Source organism: Cyprinus carpio, chromosome B16 (assembly GCF_018340385.1).
Source record: "Cyprinus carpio isolate SPL01 chromosome B16, ASM1834038v1, whole genome shotgun sequence".
NCBI classification, from domain to species: domain Eukaryota; kingdom Metazoa; phylum Chordata; class Actinopteri; order Cypriniformes; family Cyprinidae; genus Cyprinus; species Cyprinus carpio.
The window spans coordinates 16021213-16047704 of NC_056612.1; the positions used below are offsets into that span (position 1 = coordinate 16021213).

At 39.2% G+C, this 26492-nt stretch overlaps 1 protein-coding gene across 3 annotated transcripts; it reads left to right on the forward strand.

Annotated features, from left to right (window-relative positions):
- Positions 1–66: 66 nt before the first annotated feature.
- LOC109104903 (nuclear receptor subfamily 4, group A, member 3) lies at positions 67–23198 on the forward strand. 3 transcript variants are annotated; one of them, XM_042741087.1, is made up of 9 exons: positions 67–475; positions 3282–3434; positions 4320–4401; positions 7307–8148; positions 13495–13624; positions 14460–14623; positions 14801–14997; positions 18620–18798; positions 21371–23198. In XM_042741087.1, exons 3-9 carry the CDS (start codon positions 4338–4340, stop codon positions 21640–21642), a joined length of 1848 nt encoding a protein of 615 aa, XP_042597021.1. In that variant the 5' UTR covers positions 67–475; positions 3282–3434; positions 4320–4337; the 3' UTR covers positions 21643–23198. The 3 variants fall into 3 exon arrangements, with proteins under 3 accessions (XP_042597021.1, XP_042597022.1, XP_042597023.1); XM_042741089.1 differs by lacking the exon at positions 67–475 and adding an exon at positions 2391–2424; XM_042741088.1 differs by lacking the exon at positions 4320–4401.
- Positions 23199–26492: the final 3294 nt, after the last annotated feature.

Genomic DNA, 26492 nt, shown 5'->3' on the forward strand with positions numbered 1-26492 from the left:
CTCTCTCTCTCTCTCCTGGCATGGACTGTACGGCTTATGTGTATACTGTACCAGCGAGGCCGGGGAGCTACAGTGCTCGACGTCACCTCTCCCATGGCGTCACATTGACGTCACGCATTCCAGGCTTGCTATGTAGAAAGCAGGGATAGATAAATGTGCTATTAGACTTTCTCTCGCTCAGCGCGCCACATAAACAAAGGCACATTGCAACTTAGGCTCAGCGCATCCTCTCCGTTACTAACACCGACACTCTTATAGTGGAGCTGACAGAAACACGGAGTACTTTTTTCTTCTTAGCTAAGAGTAAAAGAAGTCAAATAATATTTTTTAGTGAAAAACCATCAACTTTTGTGACTTTGAAACCAACTTCCATTCAACCACTTTTTTCAGTTTTTACACATTTCTGTTGGATATGCACAAGGAATTATTAGGGCTTTACAAACATATGTAAAGACGGAACCTCAACAGAAATCAAGTAAGTGGAAATTTTAATTTAATATTTACGCTTTATAGAAACAGCTCACAGTGGTCGAACTGAAATGTACAAATACTGACAACATGCTCAGTCTCATTTGTGTCATTTTTCTTCGTTTTCCATTCATATATTTCTGCATGGCATTATGTTATAAAGAACTTCTGGTCCGGACCTGTTGAATGTTCGTTCACCCACCGCGTAAAAGACAAATGAGCTGTGTTGTGTGTCTTTGTCTTTGTATATGGATGGACTGAATCCGAATTTAATTTGCGAAACGTTTAATATTCTCTCAGGTTGTCATGGAAATGTGATGCCTTTTCCTCACCCCGGTGAATCCGCTGTGAGCTCGCGCGGCGCCGGTCTCGTGAGATGCGCCTTGTAGACGGATTGAGTGTCGCGCGCTCCGCGTTTCTCAAAAGCGCGACTTAATATTCTGCGAATGTTTGTTAATTCGTTTGTAGCAGTATCTGCGTTAAGAATACTTCCAGTTATTCTGTCTATAATCACATAAATATTGCTTTTGCCACGTTTCAGTTAGATGACAACACGAGCTTCATTCATTCTGTCTTGAAGCCACGGAAGGACCGCAGGCGAACATACACTTTAAAATACACATTTGCACAGTAATCCAATACAAATGTACACAAACTGTCCTAATGTCGTCACAATTACCTAACTAATTACATTTTAATTTAATATTTAGCACTTTTTCACTCTTGTTCTGGCAAGTGTTCTTACGAGGATCTAAATATTATTAGCCTACATGTAGGCTATAGCGTCAGGGAAGCAAGTGTTTCCCTGCATTCAGAAGACTTTAATTTCTGAACAAACAGCAGTACTGAGTTTATAATGTGAATGTGTAGCCTATACTGGGAGTGACTGTATGGTGTTTACATTCTTGATAATGAAGTGACACCAATACACCTATAAGCAACGTGCTCCTGATATACTTAAAAAAGTATTTGCTTTAACTAGGCTATGGTTTGGTGTGAATTTGAGGTCAGCAAGAATCAAAACACATGATTATTATTGGCCTGCACACCTTTATAAGCGTCAGTGACAGAGTACAAATTTGTAATATAGCAGCCTATTTAGGTATTACTTTGGAAGTAGCCGTGTCAATAGTGACAGTGCATGGTGACAGAACCGCCTTTAATACGACAATTATAGGTGTATGATACGACAGTTTATTGATCAGGGCAACCGTCCAAGTGAGTTGTTATACTAAAGTTGTATTGCAGTGCACGCGAGATCGGGTCAGTGAGTACAGAGCCTGTCTCTATCCCTCAGGTCTCTGTCCCCGTCGGGTGTCAAATCCCGTTCTCCAAGCTAATTTACTGTACTTGTATTTTTCCATCCCTTTATCTCCACTCTCTCCCTTTCTTTGTGTTTGCTGGAAAGCCTCTATCTCGCGCCTTTATTGAACGCAGAACCGAGCGCCTCTACAGAGCGCGTGCTTCAGTGCTCTCTCGAGGTTCTCTAGGTTACCGGGGCACAAGCGGACCGGCGGCTCTCTGCGTACACATTGAAACACGCTCTGCAAAATCACACATAACCTCATAAAAACAAACAGCTGAACATAAGGAAATCTATAGAACGCTGCCGTTTCGTTACAGCATGTGTGTGAAGCAAAAAAAAAAAAAAACGTAATTATGAGGCCACTCACAATTCTCTTTTTGCTGGCCTGTGTTTCGTTGTCCATATTACAGCTGCCAATTAAATCATAAATTAGTGTATGTAGTCTATATATATCCAGACCATGAATGTTCCAGGATTTGTTTCTAGTAGTTTGAGGGTCGAGAAAGACAGTGCTCAATAGCCTACCTAGTGTCGAGGGTTGGCTTAGTGTGAGCGCGCCTCTGTCAGGGAGGGGGCGCTAGTCGCTTTTAAAAACTCCTCGGTGGCGCGCTTGGGTTTATTTGACCGAAGACGGGGATAGTTGGACTTCGGTGAGTGCCCAGATTTATATTGTCCGACCGTCACTGAGATTGTCATTATTATGAGCTCATGGAACAAAAAAACTGCTAGGCAATATCTTTTATTAGACTCCCAGAATTGTTCTAACAACCATGGTCGAATACAGGAACAGAAGGAAAAATGAATTCTTCCGTTATAGGCTACATTGTATTTGTAGACATGCGAGTTATTTTTGTGCCTAAAGAATGCATGTTAGCCTACCTATTGACTTTAATGCACTTCTTCACTAGTTATTTGCTTTTCCATCGAGTGTGATACTAGACAAGTTATGCTGTTTCTGCTTGGGGTTTCCTTTTTGATTAATGTTGGGTTGTTTCCAAAGGCTGCGATTTGTATCGTTGTCAAAGTCTTACTTTATTATTTCTGTAAAAAAAAAAAAGGAAGAAAAAATCCACAACCTTTTTGTCCAAGTAATATTTCAGTATTTGTGAATAGTAGGCTATTTAACAAGTAACAGGCTACTCTAAACATTTCCTTATATTTAGTGATTTTCTGACTTGAGAAATACAAAATACCAGTGAACGAATTTGTATGACCTTATGCATCTACTTTACTTTTTGCATGCAAATGTTTAAAGGGTTAGATTTTTATATATATGAATCTTAGTTGCTTATTTAGTGGAGCCTGAATCCTCTTGTAACCTTTAACCCTTGTTTATTAGTTTGCACACTTGTATAGTACAAATAATTAGCTAAAAATATGTTTAACCTACCTAATTTACACTTCCAGAAGATCCCGAGTATGACTCTATTATTTTGCCAGTTCCCTGTTTGTGTGTGTGTGAATTTATGTCGTTGTGAACTAAATCATTCTGTGCTCCCGATTCCAGACACCGGTTCGGAAGAGCGCCTGCAGCCCAGGTCTGAGTCCCGGCTACCGGATCCCTCACCCGCCGCGTGTGCTGAAGCAGCCCCGAACCCCAGACGCGTGCTGCCTCCACCCGAGAAACCGACCACGATTCAGCGAGCAAAAGGCCAATCAGGTACCACAGGTCTCTATGAAAAAATCTCTCTTGACTCTGAAGAGCTTTTAGACACATACTTTCTGTGTATGATTGCATATTTAAGCTATAATAATTTTGTAGTTTTAAGAACACCTCATTTACTAAATGTAAACCGACTGGTAGTAAGATAATATGTTTGTTGCTTTTTTGATTACCCTATGCCGGTGAACTTTTGCTGTTAGCTAGCTATATCATTTTGGTTTTTCTAACTTTGGAAACTTGGAAATTTCAGGAAATCTCATTGACATGTTGTAAATTTTGTACCTGTTCAATTAATAATAAAACAGTTTTTGGTTTGTATAATTAAAGCAACAATTTACTCATGTGACTAGACATTTTTGTTTGGTGTAGTTTTAACTAAAATGTTTCTCTTTTTCCTGAGAGTTTTGTTTGTGTTTGTAATTGTCCCTGAAATAAATGCAAATAACCGGAATAATAACTGATTTTTACAGGCATTGTCGTTTCTCTGTACAACACTCCTTAGCAAAATGCATTTAATTCTGTTTAAAACATGAGTCTCGCAGATGGTGGTTTGACATTTATATGGCAGAAAAAATCATGCATTTGTGTTCCAATTGGAACGAGCGCAATCTTTATTATAGCTCTTTCATTTTATATTTGCATCCTACCAATAGTATCATGACATACTTTCTTCTTCATGGTCAGAGCAGCCTCGTGTGCTGCTGTTAGAATTCACTGTCTTTGTTGTCTTATTAGTGTTTGGGAAGTGAAAGTTTGCGCAAATGTATTTGTGCCGCTTGTGTTCCACTGATGCTTGTTAGTTTCAAGAGCAAATTCATACTGGTTAGCGTGTCATGTGCATCTATTTATTTTTTTATGTCGTTGATTTTTTTTGTTTGTTAGATCTATGGCACTCTGACAATGAACAAGCGATCACAGTTATTGGAACAGCTGCATTTTGTCCATCTAAAATGCACACCTCGAGGTTAGCAACTGTTTCATCCCTCTAAAGCGCTTTCTATAAGCCTGAGTGTGTATTTGTGTGAGGCTCTCTCTGTCTGGTGCAAGCACGCACGCACGCACGCACACACACACACACACACACACACTAGAGCTGTAAAGCATCGTTTCAGTATGACTTTATGTGGTCTAGACCTTTTTAATAATTTTTATGTTAGGTCGGCTGCGTTTTCATTTTTATTATCCGTGTCATGGTGAAATGTGGAGCTGAGGTAGAAAAACGACGTGCACTGGGGTTTGCACGTGCACAAACAAACCATAAACGGATACACACGAGAGATACGGAGTCAGACAGAAAGTCAAGTCCTACTTTTTTCTTTAAGGATTTGTCTTGTCTTACATAATTTGAGCTGGCCTTAAGTGTGTCAAAAAAGACACCAAAACTTTGATTGGATAAATGCCATATTTTGTGCTGTCTTCAAATTTCAAAACTACACAAAAGCAAGTTTATCAACATATTTGTGCATATCGCAGGCTGACAGATTTTTACTAAGTGTTTTTTAGTAAAATAAATAAATAAAAAATATTGCATGTTTAAAAATAGAATGACATAACCTAGTTTAGAAACCAAAAAACAAAAGCCAAAAAAAAAAAAAAAAAAAGGAAAGTGTAGGCTATATCTGAAGTGCACGTTAGGGAGATATGTGTTTGTGTGGTGTAAGATGTCAGTGGTATAAGAAAGTTTGACTCACTTATGCTCCATCCAGCACGGGACAGATTGACCTCAAACTATTCATTCCTTCGTCAGAATCCAAGACGATGAAGGGGTCGCACCTTATCCCACCCACCCACTCACTTTGACGAAAAACTCTTCTCCGTCAAGGTGCGAATTATAGGAATATTAGGTCTATAAATTATCCTAAATAAAGTTACCTCCCAAATAAAGTTAAAACTAGCCTAAATATTGTTTTCTTTTTATAGAAGGCTGTATATAAGCTTTACCAAATATTCTTTCACACAGTATCTACAAGTTAGATTATTAGATTACAAGTTAATCAGAGTGCAATGAATGTACACGCTTGTGCGTGAGGAGGTAACCATAGCAACAGCTCCTGATTACTGTCTGTTGCGAACGGTATAAAGTTACATGGACAAAACATAAGTAACTACTGACGATATTTCTCAGGTTTATTTTAGGTTTATAGATTTACACATTTAAAATATGTGGTAAAAATCATTCTTGTTTAATACGTCTGTAATATAGTTGATGGCTAGCTATATGCGCTAGGGGCGCTAAAACACTAATTGAGTCGCGCGAAAACAGCGCAGCTGAAATATGTGACAGAAATTAATTTCACTTTAACACCCCTGAAAGTCTATTGAAATGTGCACAATATAACTTTTTCTTTTTCTTTTCCTTTTTTTTTTTTTAACTGTAAAAGATTAGCCTAATTTCTCTTGATACCCAGTTTGGTTTACAGGTAAATACAAATTTAAAATTTGGCAATATGGAGAAAATATAGCAACATGAACTTGTATTAGGCTACTAGAGTTAATAAAGTAAGCTGGACAACAAGGAAGTTTACTGTTGTTTTAAATTAAAGTAACCAAAATTTCAGTCAATTCTGAAAGGAAAGTTGATTTGGGGGGAAAAACATGTTTACTTAAGCTAAGCCCCCATCTGCTCATGTGCATTATCCTATGAATCCACTGTTGTGATAGAAATGTCTACTGACATTAAATTCAATGTTATCCATGATTATGTACGGCACAATATGCGTTTGAATACATAGCCAGCGATGTGCGTGGGAAACGGAACGCGCGCGCACCGGTCCGAGTCATCACAGGTAAAGAGGCGTTCATAATTGATAAGCCTCTTGATTTTACTAAACATACATGACGTGTTGGAGGCACAAAGATTACGAAGTCACCACACTAAAGCGTCAATCCGACGTCGGGTCTGTGTACACTTCCCCACCTAGGGAAAATAAGCAAACAAAGGACACGCACACACATACACACACACACACATTAATCACCAAAAATAACAACTTAAACACCTGTGTCAAGACACACAGTCGTAGGTTATATAACTCTGGGAGTGCGCGTTGGCAATATGGTTTTCTTGGAGTGCAGAGCTGGCTCAAGATACAGACTACTACAAATAACAAGGGAGTTCCTCGTGGCTTTTAATACGATAACATTTTTATTTCAGCAGGTGCATGGCGCACATTAAATTAACAGAGTTAAAACCATCATGAATATTTATGTAAAAGCGTTTTAGCTTTTATAGGCATTATGTTTTGAATATAAGTGACTAAACTCATCTTTCTCTGTGCATGTTTACATGCATATTTATCATTATGAAATAAGAACTGATGATGGATAATCGAAGAATGATTTGTGAGTCAAGCGTAGGTATGATTGGTTGGACGGTGTTTGCTTACAAGAGTGGCATGGAATTCAAATCCAGAAAGAAAACTAAAACTGTTTAATCATTTAGACCCAGAAATGATCATTCTGTCATCATTTACTCACTCTCATAGGAATTTCTTTCTTCAGTGGAGATGTCAGCCTCACTCATTTTCATTGTATGTTAAAAAATGATGCACTAAAATAACTTTGTAAAAAATAACTTTGAGTCTGCCTAAATGATGACAGAATTTGCATTGATTCAGATGTGAGAATCCAAACCAGGAATGAGCATTTTTTAATTTATTTATAAAATTTTTTGCATGTGTGCCCACCAGCTCATGGCCTAACCCATGTTTCCAGGTGAATGGTTTATCTACTAACGTGGTACTAACAAAAAAGTACTGAAATGCCATGGTTGACATCACATCCTCTGTACACCTGAAGGCAAAATTCAGCCAAAAGGCAATATGATAAGTCTCTCTCGTTTTTCTCTCCCTCTCTCCCCGTCTCTATAGACATGCCCTGCGTTCAGGCCCAGTACGGCCCTGCACCTCATGGGTCAAGCTACTCCGCCCAGTCCTTTGGCTACCATGGTGACTACAGTGCTGACCTCATGGCGACAGACTACTCGAAGTGTGAGCTTGGTGGGGGGGAGATCTCGGCGGCGGCTGCCACCACATCCCTACCCAGTTTTAATGTGTTCGTGGAGGGCGGCTTTGAGCCGAAACCCTCTTGTCTGTATCAACTCCCTCCTCAACGCCCTATCATCAAGAAGGAGGAGGAGTCTTACCCACCCATGGCACCATCTGACGAAGCAATAGCTGGGAGCTCCATGTACTTTAAGCAGTCACCCCCTTCGACGCCCCCCACACCGCTTCACTCCGGCCCACCCAGCAGCTCTTTCTTGTGGGATGAACACAGTCTTCCCCCTGTCCCCCAGCCCTGCCTGATTGAAGGCCCATTGAAGAGCCCTCGCTTCTCTCATTTCTACGAGCAGACAGCCCCACCCTCCACCAGTGGCTACGACACTGCCATCGGCCTTCCACTGCGCCCTGAACGCTCTCCTTCCTCATCCTCTTCGTCTTCACATGTGCCACCCAGCCTGGACACGCACACACACTCACATGTGCACTCCCATACACACTCACATATGTACCCCCTGAACATGGGTAAGCCGGGAGGCCTGGCGTTCCGCTCTCTGGGCATGGGCCCATGCCCTCCACTTCTGGGAGAGAGTTTGCCATCGCCGCCCAGTCGCACCAGCTCCGGAGAGGGTACCTGTGCTGTGTGTGGAGACAATGCGGCCTGTCAGCACTACGGTGTGCGCACATGTGAGGGCTGCAAAGGCTTCTTTAAGGTAAGAATTCAGCATCCCAGCAGCACCTTCGCTTTCTTATAATAACTCTCGATCAGATCGAATGCAGACGCACCCCAGTTCCATCACTGTCACTACTATTTACATGAGTGTGCCATTGCAAATGCTTAATAATCCTTATTGACACACACTTTCACTGAAATAATCATACAAGAAGTTCTGTTTAATGTAAATAGGAGGATCATATGCAAGCTTTTACTTAATATCTTAAACTGTAAGATTCCACTGCACACTAACTGACGCACGTGAACTTGGGCCTTTAAAGAAGTAGTTCACAAAAAAAAAAAAAAAAAAAAAGAATATTCTCATTATGTTGTCACAAAATCATTTTGTATGATTTTCTACAGTGGAACACAAAAGAAGATATTTTGAAAAATGTTTTAATGTTTTTTTTTGTCCATACAATAACGTTTAGTGGGGTCCGATATTGTTTTAGACCAGTGGTTCTAAGATATTTTCTATATTTCTGCTGAAACTATGACAAAGCTGCTTGTTTTTAATCTTATTAACAGCAATTGAAAATATTGATAACTTGCTTTAACCAAGATTCTTTTTTTTTTAAACTGAGTGTTCAATTTGCATCCATGTTTCATCTTATTTTTATTAGACTTCGATTATGTTATTATATAAATAATAATTTATTGATTTAAATACTTTTAAGTCATCCTGCAACCACTTTGGACATTTATCGAGGTCCCCAGTTGGTCTAAGAACCACTGTTTCTAAGAACCATTGACTTTCACAGCACAAACAAAAAGTGTTTCACAATATCTTCTTTCACAATATCTTCTTTGGTTGAACTATCCGTTTAAAACACAGCACAAGAACTACTGAAAGAACTAAACAAGCTGAGGTTAACTAAAACTGACTGGAAGTGCCTGCTGGAGGTAGTCTCTCATTTGGATTTCGCTTAATGCTTTACATTTCTTCATACTGCTGCAAATGATTGTAGTATTGTGGAAGCTGACGTGGGAGTTTGCAGTTTGTGTTGATTGATATGTGTTCTTCAGTGTGTGCTTAATTTGAATAGCATGTCTTATTGTGTATCTGAGTGTGTCTGTCATTAAATGGAGTTTAAGAGGATTGTACTTGCACTTTATTGTACAGTGTGTTGGTCAGTGGTTTTTTTAATTTTTTATGTAGCAGTGTGGCCAGGGTAGTGTTTGTTAATTGTGTATTCATTAGTGGTCATTAGTTTTGTTCTTGGTTTGAAAGGAGCTTTTGGCTGAAGAGCCTCACGCTGCTCTACACCGATCGCACCTCATTTTCTGAATGTGAGGCTCAGGGTTAACCAACCATTGTAACGCACTCCACGGGCGTTTGAACCAAGGTTAAAGCCCACTGTGTGAATAGCAATTCTTCAGTGAGCTGGGTGTGTTTTTGTTGTTCATTTGAAGAGGGGGTTGGGATACAGTCTATATGACCATTTGAGGCTGTACAGAAAATAATTTGTGCTCAAAAACTGAAAGAATGTTTAGTTTCAGTTTCAGAGCTGCAACTGTGACAGGTTTGCTCAGCCTTTTCATGAAAGTATTGGCTTGTGTGTACTGAGTGTGAATGTGTGTGTGTGTGTGTGTGTCTTTGAGTGCTCTCACAAATCATCTGAGCGGCGGTTGCCACGGTGTCTGTGAGGGTCGTTTCCCTCGGTGATCAGTGAGAGGTGTGACAGCGGCGCGCACTTAAAATACAGCAGTTTGGAGCTGTAGCCAGAAACGCACACACACACACACACACACACACACACACACACACACACACACACACACACACACACACACACACACACACACACACACACACACACACACAAACACACACACACAGACTGAGTAGAGTCTGTAGCGTATAAAGATCTAATTTAACATTTACAATAAATTTAACATATATATAGCATTTATTTTACATTATGGAATATATGTACATTTGAATTTGCTCAGCTTAATATTACAAAAACAGTGAGAAGACTTCAAATATACAGAGACTTTGCTGAAAGACTGACAATGAAAGTGAAGGAGCTAGAGTGGCAGAGCTGAAATAATTGGAAATGGCCTGTGGTCTAGTGCAGAAATAAATTATGCCTCTTTTCAATTAGTTTCACAATTAGTTTTTATTTAGTAATTAATAAAAGCAGGGGTTGGTAAGCCTGAGGCTTTGTAGCCATTACTGCAATGCTGGCACACATGCACACACACAAATGACATCCACAAACAATGACATATGCACACTGGCAAGTCTTAGACGATCAGCATACTTATTTTTATGCATACACACACTCGTACTCACCCCAACTCACAAAACATACTCACCATTTAATTATCTCAGGCAACTCATTAACTCACAATATAAATATTAGCAGGTGAATTTTAATGCAAGATGGTGTATTGTGTGGCAATATATATCCTTTGTCAGACCGCTAACACTGTTTTTAAAATTTCTAATAAATGTTTTTATACAATAGGTTTTATTGTAATATTTATGCACATTGATTCTTAGTACATTTGTTTTTAAAATACATTTTTAATAAAGTGTGCATGCATTTATCCACCAAAATGATTCAGATTTTCCCTTCGGCTTTAGTTTTATGTTCATTAACAGGCACTAAATCATTTCACTTATGGTTCTGTTTTACATCTGAATACAAACCGTTGTGCTGTTTCACAATGAAAAATAGTAAATAACTGGCCAATTTCAGCACACAAAATCTATTCTCTCTGTCTTGCTCATTCGCTCACACCGCTTATTTTCACACCATTTATTTGGTTTGTAATTTGCTCTGTGACTCATAACAGGCTCAGAGTGAGAATATTTATTCAGAATATTTACCTAATGGAGGGTCAAGACAGGCTCACTCATTCATAAAACCTCCACATTCGACCCACTCCACTGGAATAATAGTTTAACAGCTCTTAACTGAATTCAAACTCCTCTCCAGCACTTTACTTTAGCTTACTTTGATTAAATCAGTTGCAACAAAGATAAATGTGCTTTTGTGCCTGCATTATGGCATTTACAGAATAATCTTTAACAATAAACACACTAAAATGTGCTTCATTCACAGACATAGTCATCTTATAATACAGTCTAAGTGCGCAATACACGCAGACACACACACTTAACCAATTAATGGTGACCCAGTTCCACCTCTCCTATTGAACAGCCATACACACACGTCTAATTACACACCCAGAGGAGAGGGCGAGAGAAGATAGTCTGATCATCTCTGATTAGGGGAGTAGAGGACGAGGGGAGGGGGATATGGGTTCCCTAAGGGGTTTTAATGTGCGACAGGGCCATTAGCACATGTTACATGTCATGAATCCACAACTGCTTGTCTTTACTGACCCTACGGACCCTACTGTGCACTGGACCGCAACTCTGTGTGTGTGCATTTGTATATTTGTGTGCTTGCATGAGAGAATTATGGTAGTTAGACAATAATAGTAGGTTTTGGAAAACCCTTTAACATCCATGGAACCTTTTAAATGTACAAAAGGTTCTTTATGTGAAAAAGTGTTCTTCTGATTATTAAAATGTTCTTCACATTAAATGGTTCTTCTATTTCATTGCTGTAAAAATCCATCCGGAACCTTTATTTTTAAGAGTGTAGTGTTGATTTTCAGGCTTTTTGCCATTTGTTTGTGGGCAGGAATTGATAGACATATACATAAAAGTTACAATATAACCCAAGATGTCCTTTTTCGTTTTAAGAAAAGTCAGGAAACTGTTGTAACCATGACAATTTTGTACTGTGACATCGTTTATAGTATAAATAAATACAAATACGCATGCACGCACATACACAGAAACTGTTTCAGTCACTTAATGGCCATCATATGTACAGTTGTTTATCTTATTTCATGAACATCACGAGATGTCTATTCATCTGGACTGTACAAAGACTGTGTCCAACAGACAGAATCTGTCACAGTCTGAACCAGCTATAAAGTAGCCTATAGAACGGAGTTGCACTCAGATAACTTGTGCATGTAGTGCAGGGGGAAATATCGTGGTGGGTGCATTTTTTCCGACTAAGCCCAGGGTGTTTTCGAGATGATGCGCTCCACAGGTTGTATTTTAATCAAGTCATACTGAATCAGTATGAATGTAGCTGTAACTGAGTAGACTCCCCTAGCTAACAAGTGCATTTGTGTGCCCACTGGGAGATTAGTCCACTCTACCGTGGCTGCTGTGGTAGTTTTATGTTCAATTTAAGTGAAATATGAGAAACCGAGCAAATCACATGTGTGGGTGGGTGTTTTAACTTCACCTGACGGTAAAATTCCAGCTTCCTGGGAAACGCAGGTGGTTTGATTGATTTTTATTTTCACCTGTTGGAAACAGTTGTGTGTGTATTATGATTTTTTTCTTTATAGTTTTATTGAAAGTGTTTTAATACAAACCAAAAATTAAAGTTAGATAAAAAAAAAAAAAAAAAAAAAAAAAAAAATTAGAATACCATTAGTCATTAGCTGCTAGCCACTTGACATACAAAGGCAGCATTAAACTTTAAAAATATGTATGAAAGATAATGATAAAGCCATACCTAGTAACTATCATGCTATCACTATCAATATTTTATTTTTTATTTTTTTTATTCATTTTAACAACTTGCAGCTTTCCTAACTGAATAACTGCACAATGAAACCAACAATGTTGATGTATGTTTTAGTTGCTATTAAATTGACCACAGTTGTAGCTTGTTAAAGCATTGTTTTTGTTTGTTTTGGATATTACCTTAATCACAGAACTTACCGGTCTCACGCAAGTGCTTAATCTTTTGACTTACCGTTAGCACGTGCACTTGATGTCTGAACCTTAGCGTGGTCAACAAAGTCTTTTCCCACTTTCTACGGTTTTTAACGGGGTACTTGCAGATCGTTTTTATTTAATTTTAATAAGGTCAGTAATAATCGCGCATATCCAGCCAAGGAGAAAACAACTCCAGAGGCGGGGTATTGCAGAGGCACGATCCGCCAAAACCCTGAGGTGCCTTGAGCTGACCCGCGAGTTTCACAAACAATTTTATCACGCGGCGCGGGATGTCTCGCGGGAGCGGCCTCAGCACGCTTTACACTGATCTTCATTGTCAGTAGCTTGCGCTAATAAAATTGTCCCTCCTGCAGGCAAGGCATGTTGGGAAATTAATTTTATCTAATTATCCTGATGGAGCCGGAGCTTTTTCACATTGTAATTAAAATCTGACCTGCAAGCTTCCTTTTTAATTCTTAGCCAAAACGGGATCAAATTAAATAAATAAAATGTTTAGACCTGTTAGCTTATTGTTTTTCTTCTCTCTCCCTTTACTCTGTTTATTGTCGGTGGCTGCAGAGGACGGTGCAGAAGAATGCGAAGTACGTGTGTTTGGCCAGTAAAAACTGCCCTGTGGACAAAAGGAGAAGAAATCGCTGCCAATACTGCCGCTTCCAGAAGTGTCTCAGTGTAGGCATGGTGAAAGAAGGTATCAAACACACACATACACACACACACCTATAATATGTCTAGCCAAGCCACTCAAACCAATTATCACGCAATAGGCCCTGGTGCATATGACCTCGGCTGGACCTCTGGTTAGAGACTGATGCATAGGAGATAGACACTCTTTATCTTAATGACTTAAAACCCGCAGATGCACACACTACGCTCAAGAAGCGCAGTGGATTAATTCAGATTTGGCGCGTAGCTGGTTTGGTTGGTTAGTATGAATGCATGAATTAAACTATAATGGAGGTGTTTACTGGCAGTACTTCGCCTCTGTAATCACAGCCTATCAGCAGCTTCAGAACCGGTAATAACACAACACACAGTACGGTCACAGGCAGATGTGTTCATGCGGACATTTAATTCTTGTAGAATTTAAGCATGAATATCATGTGATTTAAAAAGATCACACCTCTGGTCATCTTATCCATCTTGGCCGGAGATTGGGACCAATATACATACTTCTTATTATATCTCACCTTCACTCAACTGTTCCTTCTGAGTCCTACAATCGTGCAGATTTGAGCTGCCCCCTACTGGCCAGTCCAGCATTATTGAGTGGCATAGATGGAAAGAAATTTCTGAAACTTTTACTTTAAAACTACTAAACAAACATGCAAAATGCTTTTGATTTCCTAGGGATTGGCATAATGAATATGAAGTATAATTTATTAACACGTCAGGTGTTCAAATACACTGTCACACTGGATAATATGGTTTGAATAATATTAATCTATAATAATATTTAGATTTTATAACTGCTTGTGGTGGATTGTGCATTGTCTACAATATGTTTGTTTGTGTGTTTGACACAGTGGTGCGCACAGACAACCTGAAGGGGAGGAGAGGTCGCTTGCCGTCTAAACCAAAGAGTCCCCTGCAGCCAGAGCCCTCACCCCCGTCACCTCCCCTCAGCCTGCTGAATGCAGTAGTGAGGGCCTATTCCCAGTCTACACCACGAGAACTAGACTACAGTCAGGTATCTAAGTGGAGAGATCCTTTATGAATTTTGTCTAATTAGCAGAAATTATTATTTTACCATTTGATACATAAATTATTAAATTTAGTTTAACTTCAAAACAACAATATAACCATTCACATTATTTCATTTTATTTTATTGATTTGTGTGGCATACTCATCTCTCTCTTCCTGTAGTTCAGTGCGGTGGAGCCAGTGGGTCTATCTGAGTCTCAGCAGATCCAGATGTTCTACAGAGTGCTAACCGGCTCCATGGAGGTGACACACTGCTGGGCCGAACGGCTGCCTGGATTCTCTGAGCTTCACCACGATGACCAGAACCTGCTCATTGACTCTGCCTTCCTTGAGCTTTTCGTGCTTCGCCTCGCCAACAGGTACATGTGAGAACAAACAGGTCTTGCAGACTTTAGGGCACGGAAAACATTCAAATGTACTCCATCCTACGCATACACTAAAACAGTGGTTTTCAAACTTGTTCCTGAGGACCCGCAAATCTGCACATTTAGCATGATTTGGGCATTTATAGCAAAAATTAAATAAATAAAAATCTTATATTCATAAGTTTTTAATTATATGTTTTATACAGTATATCTCAATATTTATGCATTTACCTAATATTGCATAAAAGGCTATTTTTTTCAGCCAGTCACTTTAGCCAAGTAGTACAATGTATAATGTATAATATAATCTATGTAGAACAGCAATGTAATTGTTCCCAATTTTTTTTTTTTTTTTTTATTATTAAATTTATTTGACCAAAATATGTATTTTTATCAGAAGAGCAATCATTGTAGCCAAGAACCAAGATTTTAAAATGTTTAATGTAAGATGTAAAATGCAACAGAAATCTAGTCAAAAATTTCTGCACTATTTTTTGCTAAATGAACACAAGAAAGAATGATATTCAATGTCATTCTAATTTTATTAGAAATTTTATTAGACATTTAATATTTAAACATTTTAATATATAAAACTGCCACAGGGAGACTTCATTGAACATTTCTGATGATACAAGTGAATCACTGAATCAGGGTTATGAATCAATTTGTTGAAACAAACTGTTTGAAGTGATTCACAGGAATGAATCAAACTCAACTCTAATATCTTTTTTTGCTACTAAAGTACCAAACAGTTCATCAAAATCATCACAGTATTCACAATGTTGCTTAATAAAATATTTCTGGTAATATATCATTAATATATCAAATACCCTGTATGAAATACAATACAGAGAAAAGAGTCTGTAATAATATCCTAATTAGACGTTTTCAGCTCTCATCTGAATGGCTACAGCTGTGGGAGGAAACAGTAGTTATAGCAATTACACTCTGACTTTGCACTTATAATATCTCATAGCAACTGTCAGATTTTTCTATGACTTGCTATTAGTGATGTCTCATACGTCTCTTAGGATTTTCTTTTTGGGTTAAAAATTAGCATGAGGTGTAAAGTATCATTATGACTGTGAAAGAAGTCATTCACAGGCAGAGTCATGATTTATATTGTGTAATATACTGCAGTCGCTGCTAGTTACATTGGGACTTTCTATATAACAAGTGTGTGTGTGAGCATAAGTGTGTGTGTTCTTGCTCTCTATTCAGCACTGTAAGGTTACTATGGACACTGTGTGGAAGATCCTGTGGAATTCACTTATTTAAGTTTATTGGTTAACAGCCCGGCCTAACCACCTCCCCTTCCCAAGACATTATATGTGGCAGAAACAGCTCTTGAACAGTTTTGATGATCACTTATATTACATTCACCATATTATGTTGCATTTCTGTTTTACTCACGAAGGCCGGAACAGTTTGCATCCAGACTAGAAGTAACCTGTTGTTTCTTGACTTTAAGTAGAAGTGTACATGTGTGGATGTGTCTCAGTGACTCAGTGACATTCTGATGTTGCTTTAACAGGAAGTGGATTTTTGTCTCAGCTCAGCTGCTCCCTGTTTAACTAGCTCTGGTGCTCTTTCTGTGTTTCTCTCTCCCTCTCTGATGGTGTAGGAGCAGGTGTGGGGAGGGAGGGCAGTGGGTGGTGGCGTCACAGCCTCAGTAGGGAGCTGCAGACTTGGGTTCTGACTCATTTAAGTGGGGGGATTCATCCGGGCTTACGTCACGGACACTCGAAAACTCACAAGATACACGTTTAGAATGTGTGGAGACTTCACAATACGGGCAAACTTGCACATTTTCCACTCACAAACATTCACAGTTCTCACATGTTTTGAAAATAGACTCTACACCACCGAAACACACCAGAGAATGGTATCTGATGTGGCTCACACATGCACATATTCTTACCCCATGCGGCCTCACTGAGGTTAATGAATGAATGGACGCAAAGAGACCGACTCACTCTGACGTAAATTTAAAAGGAATGTGTGCGTTTCCCTCCTCAAGGGTGCTGTTGTTAATTTTGTTCTGTAATAATGAGGAGCTTTCACTCGTTTTGTGTTCACTCTTTTCCTGTTTCTTCTCCTTCTCTATGGCAGCGGTAGATAATAGACTGATTGCAAACAGCATTTGTGAACCCGTCATGAAGGGCCCTTCCACATGGCTTTTAGTAAAGGATATATGCAAGGAAGTAATTTCACCATTTATGATCATATGATGCTGGCTGATGCATCCTCATGATTCATTTTAAAACATGAAATCAAACCCTCACTTCTCTCAAATTCACTAGAGTTACATTACGGCTCAAAATTTTTCAGTCTTATGCTCACCAAAGCTGATTTTTTTTTTTTTTAATCCAAAATACAGTAGAATATTGTGAAATATTGTTACAGTTTAATTTAACTGTTTTTCATATATGCATAAACAAACAATGAATAAATTAATTAAAAATACATTTAGCATGAACTCTTCTTTTATTAGTTGTTTGCATAAACATGATGATAGCATAAAATAACAGTCATGTACGTCTTCATGTAGGGTGTTCCAGACGCCCACATACAAGAGCCCTGCGCCCTTCATAGTACTCACTTCAAGTGCTCTCCTGGAGTGAACAGGACAAAATCATGCTCACTTTCCAATATAACATCACCAGCGCCGTGTCTGTGGATTCAGTATATATGCATTCAAATGTTGTGGCGTAAAACCATTAGACCGCATTAATGAAGCACACATTTTGATTATTTACCCCTCTGGGCTTCAGAAACAGCTCAGAAGATGACTCTCGAATATTCCTCCTCGCCGTTTTCCCTTCATCTCCTTTCCATTACTCCTCGTCCATACAAGTGTGTGTTTTCGTACAGACTAATGAAGAACAGTTCACGCAGCAGAAGCCAGCACTCTACGGGAAAAACGAGAGGAAGTTTTTCTTCTTAAATTGCAGGGTTGAGAGCGAAGGGCTGAAGACAGACCAAAAGAGAGAGAGGATGAGTGGATTGAGAAGATGGACGAGTGCAGAGCGAGTGTTTGGGTTTTTCGCTGCAATTACACACAAAAGATTTTCGTGAGAATACATGAAGATACAACTTTACTGCTTTGACTCAGAACCCTCCAACCCTGAAAGGACAGAGCTGAGAGAGAGAAAGAAAGAAAGAAAGAGTATAATCTCAGGAATGTTTTAAAAACTTTAATTGGGAAAGCTTGGCATAATTAGGTCCATTCCTATCTTTGATGTGCTCTTCCCTGTACTGGCTTTCATTTGTCGCTATGGTAATTGTTTCCGTGCAGTATGCCTTAAACACAGATTCGGCAGCCAATCCAAGGGCAGATCATCATCACATGAATCAGAGAGAGGTGATAATCAGTGTGTGTGTGTGTGTGTCACAGCAGCGACTGTGTGTGCTTTCTGATAGCATGTGTGCCTACGTACAGAATTAGAGGCTTGCTAAATTGAAACGGGTACCTGTTCTGAAGGGAATGAGAAGAACGGCGATTAATTAAAAGATGAAAGGCTGCGACTGAACTTGTGGCTTCAAACGGCACCTTGAAGCAGTATAAATAACAACAGCTCTTCATCTAGACCTCTTCTCCCTCTCTTTTGCGCAGGTCTTTGCTGACGGACGAGAAGTTCGTGTTTTGCACAGGCCTGGTCCTTCACCGGCAGCAGTGCCTGCGCGGCTTCGGCGAGTGGCTGGACTCCATCCGAGACTTCAGCACTCACCTGCAGAGTCTCAACCTTGACATGCCTGCGTTCTCCTGCTTGTGTGCCCTAGTGCTGCTCACAGGTAACACGCAACCTCTGAAAAATGCTCCGAAATCCCTTTCTATGCATTTCACACACTTGTCACTTCCTGTTGTCGTTCTTGTATTTGTGTATTTACACCCCTTTTGTCCCGCTGCTAGCGGTCGTCACAGTGATCACAGGAGTGGGGCAGGTGCTGAAAGAGATTAGGTTTACCTGGACATCCAAAATAATCCCCATTAATCACACACACACACAGTAGAGACACAGAGATGGTGTGAGGTTTGTGTGCATCTCCTCTTTGAGTGCAGGTGGAGATAGTTGATTATTGGTTGACAAAGTAGGACAGTGTGTGTGTGTGTGTGTGTGTGTGTGTGTGTGTGTGTGTGTGTGTGTGTGTGTGTATGTGTGTGTTTGGGTCAGCAGGTGCTCGAGTCTTACCATGCATTATTAACACAGAGGCTAAACAGCAGGTCGACCTATATACAGACAAACACACTTTGCACCACACACACAGAAACACGGGCACATTCTGGCAAGCATTAGAAGAATAAAGACAGCTGGGTTTCTATCAAAGTATTTTGGAATGTTGCCTAAAATAATGCTGGATGGAAACATAGAGATGCGAATCAAATGTCAGAAATGCACATTTAAAAAACTTTTATGCCAACTTGAGGTGGATGTGCATAAATTATGATGGAAACAAGTTTATTGAATAAATTTATAGATGAATTTCAAAAAAGTCCTCAAATGTCATGTGACTGAATAATTCACATGTAGAAGAAAATATAGCATGGATGAAAACACTGCTTTATTTGCAAAAAATCTAAATTTATAATTTTTTTTTTAGATTTCTTTTTGCCATTTTTGCCTTTATTATGATAGGACAGATCAGAGCTGACAGGAAGCAAAGTGGAAAAGAAAGAGGGGGGGCGGGATCGGGAAGTGTCCTCGAGTTGTGATTTGAACTCGGGATGCCCGTAGTGCAATGACGTCGTTTGTTCACGAGGCTATCAGTGCTGACCTTATTCAGATTTTTTGTGTAAATCAAATTCAACAAGTCATGTGACTTACATTTACAGAAAAAATAACACATTGGATAAAAACACTGCTTTATTTGCAAGACTGTTTGAATATTCAGATTTTTACATAAATTTAATTCAACAAGCCATGTGAATAATTTGCTCAGAGAAGAAAAACCACATGCTGCTGTTTTTATGTTGCTTTATTTGCAAAAAAAACTGAGAGATACAGCTGTCAATCAATTTACTCAGTCGCCCAATCTTTACCTCTCTTTTTTCAGCCACAATCTACAGTGTTGTGTGTAGATATGTGTGTGTGTGTTTGGTGGCCCCCATGGAGCAGCACTTAACTCTGTAGAGGAATTGAGCGCTACTCAGTAGAGCTCAGGTCCCTACCTCTCTTCTCTTTCTAGCTCTCTCTCTCCCTCTCTCCACTCCTCCACTCAGTCTATCGACCCTCTAAAAGTGTCTGCGGTGAAAGAGCGCCATTGATCATCCCCCAGGAGAGAGGGAGAGACACAGAGAGAGCAAGGGAAAAAAACAGAATGAGAGAGGACGTAGGCTGAATGCAGTGACAATGGAGCTGCTCTAGACACATAGATTTGGAACACACACACAGATATGTCCAAAGCAAGCCAGCATCCCTTTGCACTTCCACATCCATGCCTGTTCTACCAAACTGTGGGCACTTACACACTCATAGAGTGGTTTGAAGTGTAATAGAAAGACACACTGGATGAGAATCATTAGGAAAAAAATAGTGTTCATTTATATGTATTATTATTATTATTAATTTTATATAAAGATATAATGTATTATATATTATATTCATATTTATTTAATATTATCATATATAATTAATATTTGGGGAACTCTGTGGGCTAGACTTACTGTCAGTTTGTGTCAGCGCAAACCCTCATTTGGTGTTAAAAAAAAAACTTTTGTCAGGATTTACTAAAGACACAAAGTGGGAAATTAGCGCTGAAAAGGTGTGGACACGGTTATATTTGTGACTCACCTTATTGAATATGCATTTGTAGGAGTTTCCCTTTTAGTAAATTTATGGAAGGAGAGTATTTAAATGAATTACGCAAAGCAATTTACAAAGATTTGCGCTTGTCAATTCACTGGTATGTGTGGCATTATTAAAGCCCCAAAAAAGCATGTCTTAAAGCAGGCGGTATTTTGCTCTGCTCTTGGTAGATTGCGCTGGTCAATATGGAAATGAGATGTTCTGTCTGTGTTCTTTAATGTACACCTTGTCAGTAAATCACCCGCAGAATTTTCCCCTCTCACTGGTGCTTTTATGGAATTGCACTTTAACGATAATTTGCCCTGTTTAGTAAATCTGGCCCTATATGTCAGTATTTAAATGTCACGCAAATTGATTTGGTTTCATTACTTTTTCAAAAATGGAACTGGTTGTAAATAAAAAGTGATTCTTGATTCCCAAACCAACTGCAGATATTGTTACTGTAAAAGTGATGTGTGTATGGAGTGTGCTTCAGTGGTGTCGAGTTGTACAGTTGTTTTGACATTTTAACCAATATTTAGCTTTAACAAAAGCACTCAGACACTTTCCTCTCATTTCAGAACAATGTCCCGGTCTAAAGGAGCCTAAAAAAGTGGAGGAACTGCAATCCAAACTAATCTGCTGCCTGCGAGATCACCTGAGCTCAGTCAGCGCAGGAGGCGTGGCTTCAAACGGCAAGGTCCCATCCCCAGTGGGAGCTGTGCTGGGCTTGAGGGCAGAGCTTCGAACACAGCGTACGCAAGGCTTACAGAGGATCTTCTACCTGAAGCTTGAGGACCTGGTCCCGCCCCCACCACTCATCGATAGGTTTCTGGACACCTTGCCCTATTGATGAACACGCCCCTTTTGCACACCACTGACACGCCCACAAGCTCACTCAGACACACCCACAGTGGCTGTAAACTCACCCTGGGAGGGACAGAGCCAGTAGCTAACAGTGACACTGAACTCGATTTCCCATGAGTCCCCAAATCCTCACAGGAAACAAACGTGTCTGAGGAGAAACCAATCATATAAGCGCTTTTAATCTCTGCTCTGCGCCTGATAGTGTAGATACGAGGCGGGGTTTGAGCGAATCTGACATAACGCCCCCTGAGAACGAGCGCCATGCCTATAGCTCAGCGCGCCACATCAGGAGAAGTATTACCGTGCGAGAATGTGTGTTTGTGTGTGCGTGTGTGTGAGTACGCACACTTAACGGCTCCTTTGCAGGCGGTCCAAAAGTTCCACCACAATCCACCTCAATGACAGCAGTTGTGTTCATCACAAACATACACTCACAAACATACAAGTGCACGCGAACTGTCCTTTCACACAAATTTCACGGATCCAAAATGCCAGCTTCAGATGCCAGATTATGACATATCAACTGTTGTTGGCAGAAACGAAGTGGATGTGTGTGTGAAAACACGTAGGAGTGTCTCTGAGGGAGGCTTTTGCAACACAGACAGAACGACAGAGTGCATTAATGTCCAGAATCACAGTTGATCACACCCCAGAAACCTGCAAACAAGTGCAATTTATTAAGTGCTATTGTAAACGAAGAGAGAGAGAGGAGAGAACGAGAGAGTGTGTGTGTTTGTTCCAGTCCTATTTCAAACTCTAAATTATTTTAATACTAAGACTCGCCTTGTAAGGTAACGGTTTCAATTGAGATGATTTAGCCCGGTCTGCGCACTAACTTTTAATGACGAAGTTCCACAGACTTGAAATTACTGTAGTTTTTATTATTATTACTATTATTATTATGGATAAAAACCAAGGGATTTTAGTGGTAGGGTAACAGACTAAAAAGAGTAGTACTGGGCTTTGAGCACTTAAAAAAACAGGAGGTTAAGAGAAGGTAGGTGAGACGCAGGTGCAGAGAGAGGATGGAAGGAATGAAACATTCCACATTCGTGCTCATTTTTGTATGTTTATACTGTCTACGCCATTTATTAATATGGAGGACATTGTTGCAAAAAATGTCTTTTATATGTAAAAAAAAGTAAAAACGGATTATATGCATGGTTTTCTCCTTCTCGCCTCTGCTTGTATTTATTTTGCAAAGACTGCCGGCTCCACAAGGGCTTGAACACACTTACTGACTGGGCGTTCTCGCTTACTTTATCATACGGCAGCAGTTTGAACAGATGAGAAAGTACAAATTATATAAATATATATATATATACACACAATACAAAACTAATATTTTGAAGTGTTTTTATCTGATAGCTTTTTCAAATCTTGTGGTACAAGTTGTGCATTGTTTTTTGGAGAAGAAACATGAAAAAAGAAAAAAAAAACATGTTTTTCAATGTCTCTTTTGGTTTGTTTAGTTTTTTTTTTCTCTTTGGTTCACTGGAGGCTCTGTTCAGCACTTTGAAATCATAAAAAACCTTCTGATTATTTGAGTGGAAGTGTCGTTTTTCTGTTCACCTCTGTGTAAAAGCATCAGAAATGTTTTTCTCTTGAATTTTGTGTTTGTTGTCGCAACTCAGGATGAGGCCGAGGGACTCCCCCTTTGTGAAGTTCAAAAAGCGTCGACATGCCGGGTGTCTTTACAGCCTAATACCATCAAGTACCCTTATATGTGTGTGTGTATGGGGGGATTCTGGTCAGGGTCCCCACTGCATTGAGCTTCAGGTATGGGATTGAGCTGGGGGACAGATTCAGATCATTTTGGGGGATTCTGACCACATCAGGCCTGCAGTCCTCGTTAAGCCCCATCGATCCACGCTGTGACATTTCGGTGCAGATGCACACTCGCACACATGCACACTGACACAGCTGCTCTTTCTCTGTCTTCCTCCATCACTCTTCTAATTTGTCTGGGATTGTCGAGAGCAAAGCTCACCATGCATGGGCATGCATGAACGTACCAACACACGCACACATACTTCTATATGTGGTTCACGGGGACTCTCCATAGGCATAATGGTAAACTATATTTTCTATACCCTAACACTACAGCCTCACAGACAACTACTGGCATTTTTTAGTGTTTAGTCATTTTTTTAAGCCATTTGGTTTATACATATATATATATATGTGTGTGTGTGTGTGTGTGTGTGTGTGTGTGTGTGTGTGTGTGTGTGTGTGTGCGTGTGTGTGTATGCGTGTGTGTGTGTATCAGGGTTATTTTAGTTAACTAAAACTGAAACTAAAACTGAAACCATTTAAAAACATTTTTGTTACTTGAAATAAATAAACATTAACTGAAATAAAATAAAATATTAAAAAATGTTTTATTTTATTTTAGCTATTTGCCAAGGCAACATTTCTCATTTTAATTTCATTTAATTTTATATGCTAAAATAACTGAAAATAAAACTGAAATAAGAATATATAGACATAAAAAAATCAAAAACTACTAAAAATGACAAAAACAGCAAAATTATAAAAACTTTAAAATAAAATGAAAAACACATTGTAAATTGTAAAAAAAAATGATAGTTTCTCAATGATTCTAAAATAACATCTCTCTCTCTCTCTCTCTCTCTCTCTCTCTCTCTCTCTCTCTCTCTCTCTCTCTCTCTCTCTCTCTATATATATATATATAGCTATATATAAATATATATTCAGTTTCATTTACTTTATAGACTTTTGTGTGTCTTTTTCTTATATTAAGCTTTCAGAGGATGTTATAAACACTCTCACGGGGGCACACACACTTAGACAGGTGGATGGTAGGTTGGTGAAGCTGTCAGTCTGGGGGAGGGAAGATCGATTCAGAGTGACAGGTAGCCAACCCCCCTGGAGTCTTCATTAAAACCCTGTATTAGAGCTGCAGGGGAGGGGCACACACACACACAACACACACCTCATTTCCCTGTAAGTATGGTGTGGTGTGTTTGTGTGGCTCATGATATATTGATTGGCTGTTAGCGAGTGTGTTGAGGGGATCAGCAGGGCTGGACTCACACTGTGTAGACTGGAAACAAAGATTTAGCGGAAGAGTGAGACTGATGCTCACACACACACACATGCAAATCATGTCTGATACCAAAGTGCACATTTGCATTAGCTATGATCTAGAACTATTCATAAAATACAGTATATATATAAGAAGTTCCAACTCATTCAAATCTAAAGGCAACTCACATTTCGTTTAAAATCTAAAGGTAATTTACTACAAAATCACTATCCCTCATTAATTATAATATCCCCCTCTAATTAATTATTTAGTGTTGGTTTCTAAAGAAAGCAAAACTGTAATCACATGTATATACTTATAACTCATCCTGTACTGTTTGAGCTGAAACTTGAATGTGACCTTAATTTGCACGGCTTGTTGTAAAGTGGGTGAAAGATCAAATAGACTTATGATGAAAGAACAACCTGACCAATATCTAAGTTGCAGAACATCCCTTAAACTTTGGAATGAACCTTCTTTGGCTATGAGTTAGCAACAACCCAGAACACCAAAAGAATCATATAGCAACATGCTAAAAACACTCAGATGCACCATGCCTGGCAAAAACCTTAACACTTTTTGTCACAAGCAAACACAATGGCATTTTCTTCAGAAAAGGTAAGAGTTTAGAATCTTTTTTAAACAGGATCTCTGTCTTATTTTTGTTTTAGTCTGATATTGTTTTGGTATGAAGCACGGATGTGGGCTGCACTGGACTGTTTGATCTATGAAGGGGGTATTCCAGATTCTAATCTCATTGAATAATGTGGTCTGGCCTTTTGGGTTTTACCTTTGGGTGATGGGGTTGAAGTGAAGATGGTGATATGATGAAGACTGGTCCCTTCACAGATATGTGGTATTACCCCACTATAGTGGGACTCCCCCTCACTCTGGATGGATGAGGGCAGTAGAGGAGGGACAGTCTGGAGAAACGGAGAGCTCTGCTTCATGTCGGAAGTTGAGACTGATTGGATGAACGTACTGCAGCCTGCAAGTTTGTTGGGTTCAAACTCTCCCCTCGAAAGCCCTTTTAGATTCTGCCACAAACACTTTCAGTTTTTCCATCCTCCCACTCTTTCTTTCTGTCTTTATGTATCCCACGCTCTCTTTTTTATGTCTCTTGCTCAATCAGTGTTTTGTTGATTTTTAAGGCCAATTTGTGTCGGTAAGATTTTTTGGTGGTATGTTATTGAAAAACAATTTCTCTCATGCTGATCAAGGCTAAATTATTTATTTGATCAAAAATACAGTAAAACAGTAATAATATTGTGAATTATGATTACAATTCAAAAGAACTGTTTTCTATTTTAATATATTTTAAATACTTTATTCCTGTGTTTGAAACACTGAATGGTAACCGTAGCATTCTTTGTATCACATGATCCTTTTGGAAATCATGCCGACTTGGATGTAAGACTGTAAAAAAAATCAATTTGTAATATATGTAGTATAAAAAACATAGAGAAAATAGCAAAAAATAAGATATATATAATTTCTTTGTAGATTTCATTTATTTATTTATTTGATTGTGGTAGTAATCAGTCAATTGAAGAGCAGAGGAGTGATTATCAGTCATGTAGATATGGTGGTTTGTACCTGTAAAAGAGGCTTATGAAACTTCTTGTCAGTGTGTGTGGCTTTTCACGCTGGTTGGTTGGTTGTGTGGGTGATTTCTTTTGTAGTTTCTTTATGAACTAAAATGGTGGTTAATCTCTCTCTGTGTCTTTCTGTTTGTGTATGTGTGTGGCTGAAAAAATAAACCTGAAGATCCAGAGCTTTACAAAAAG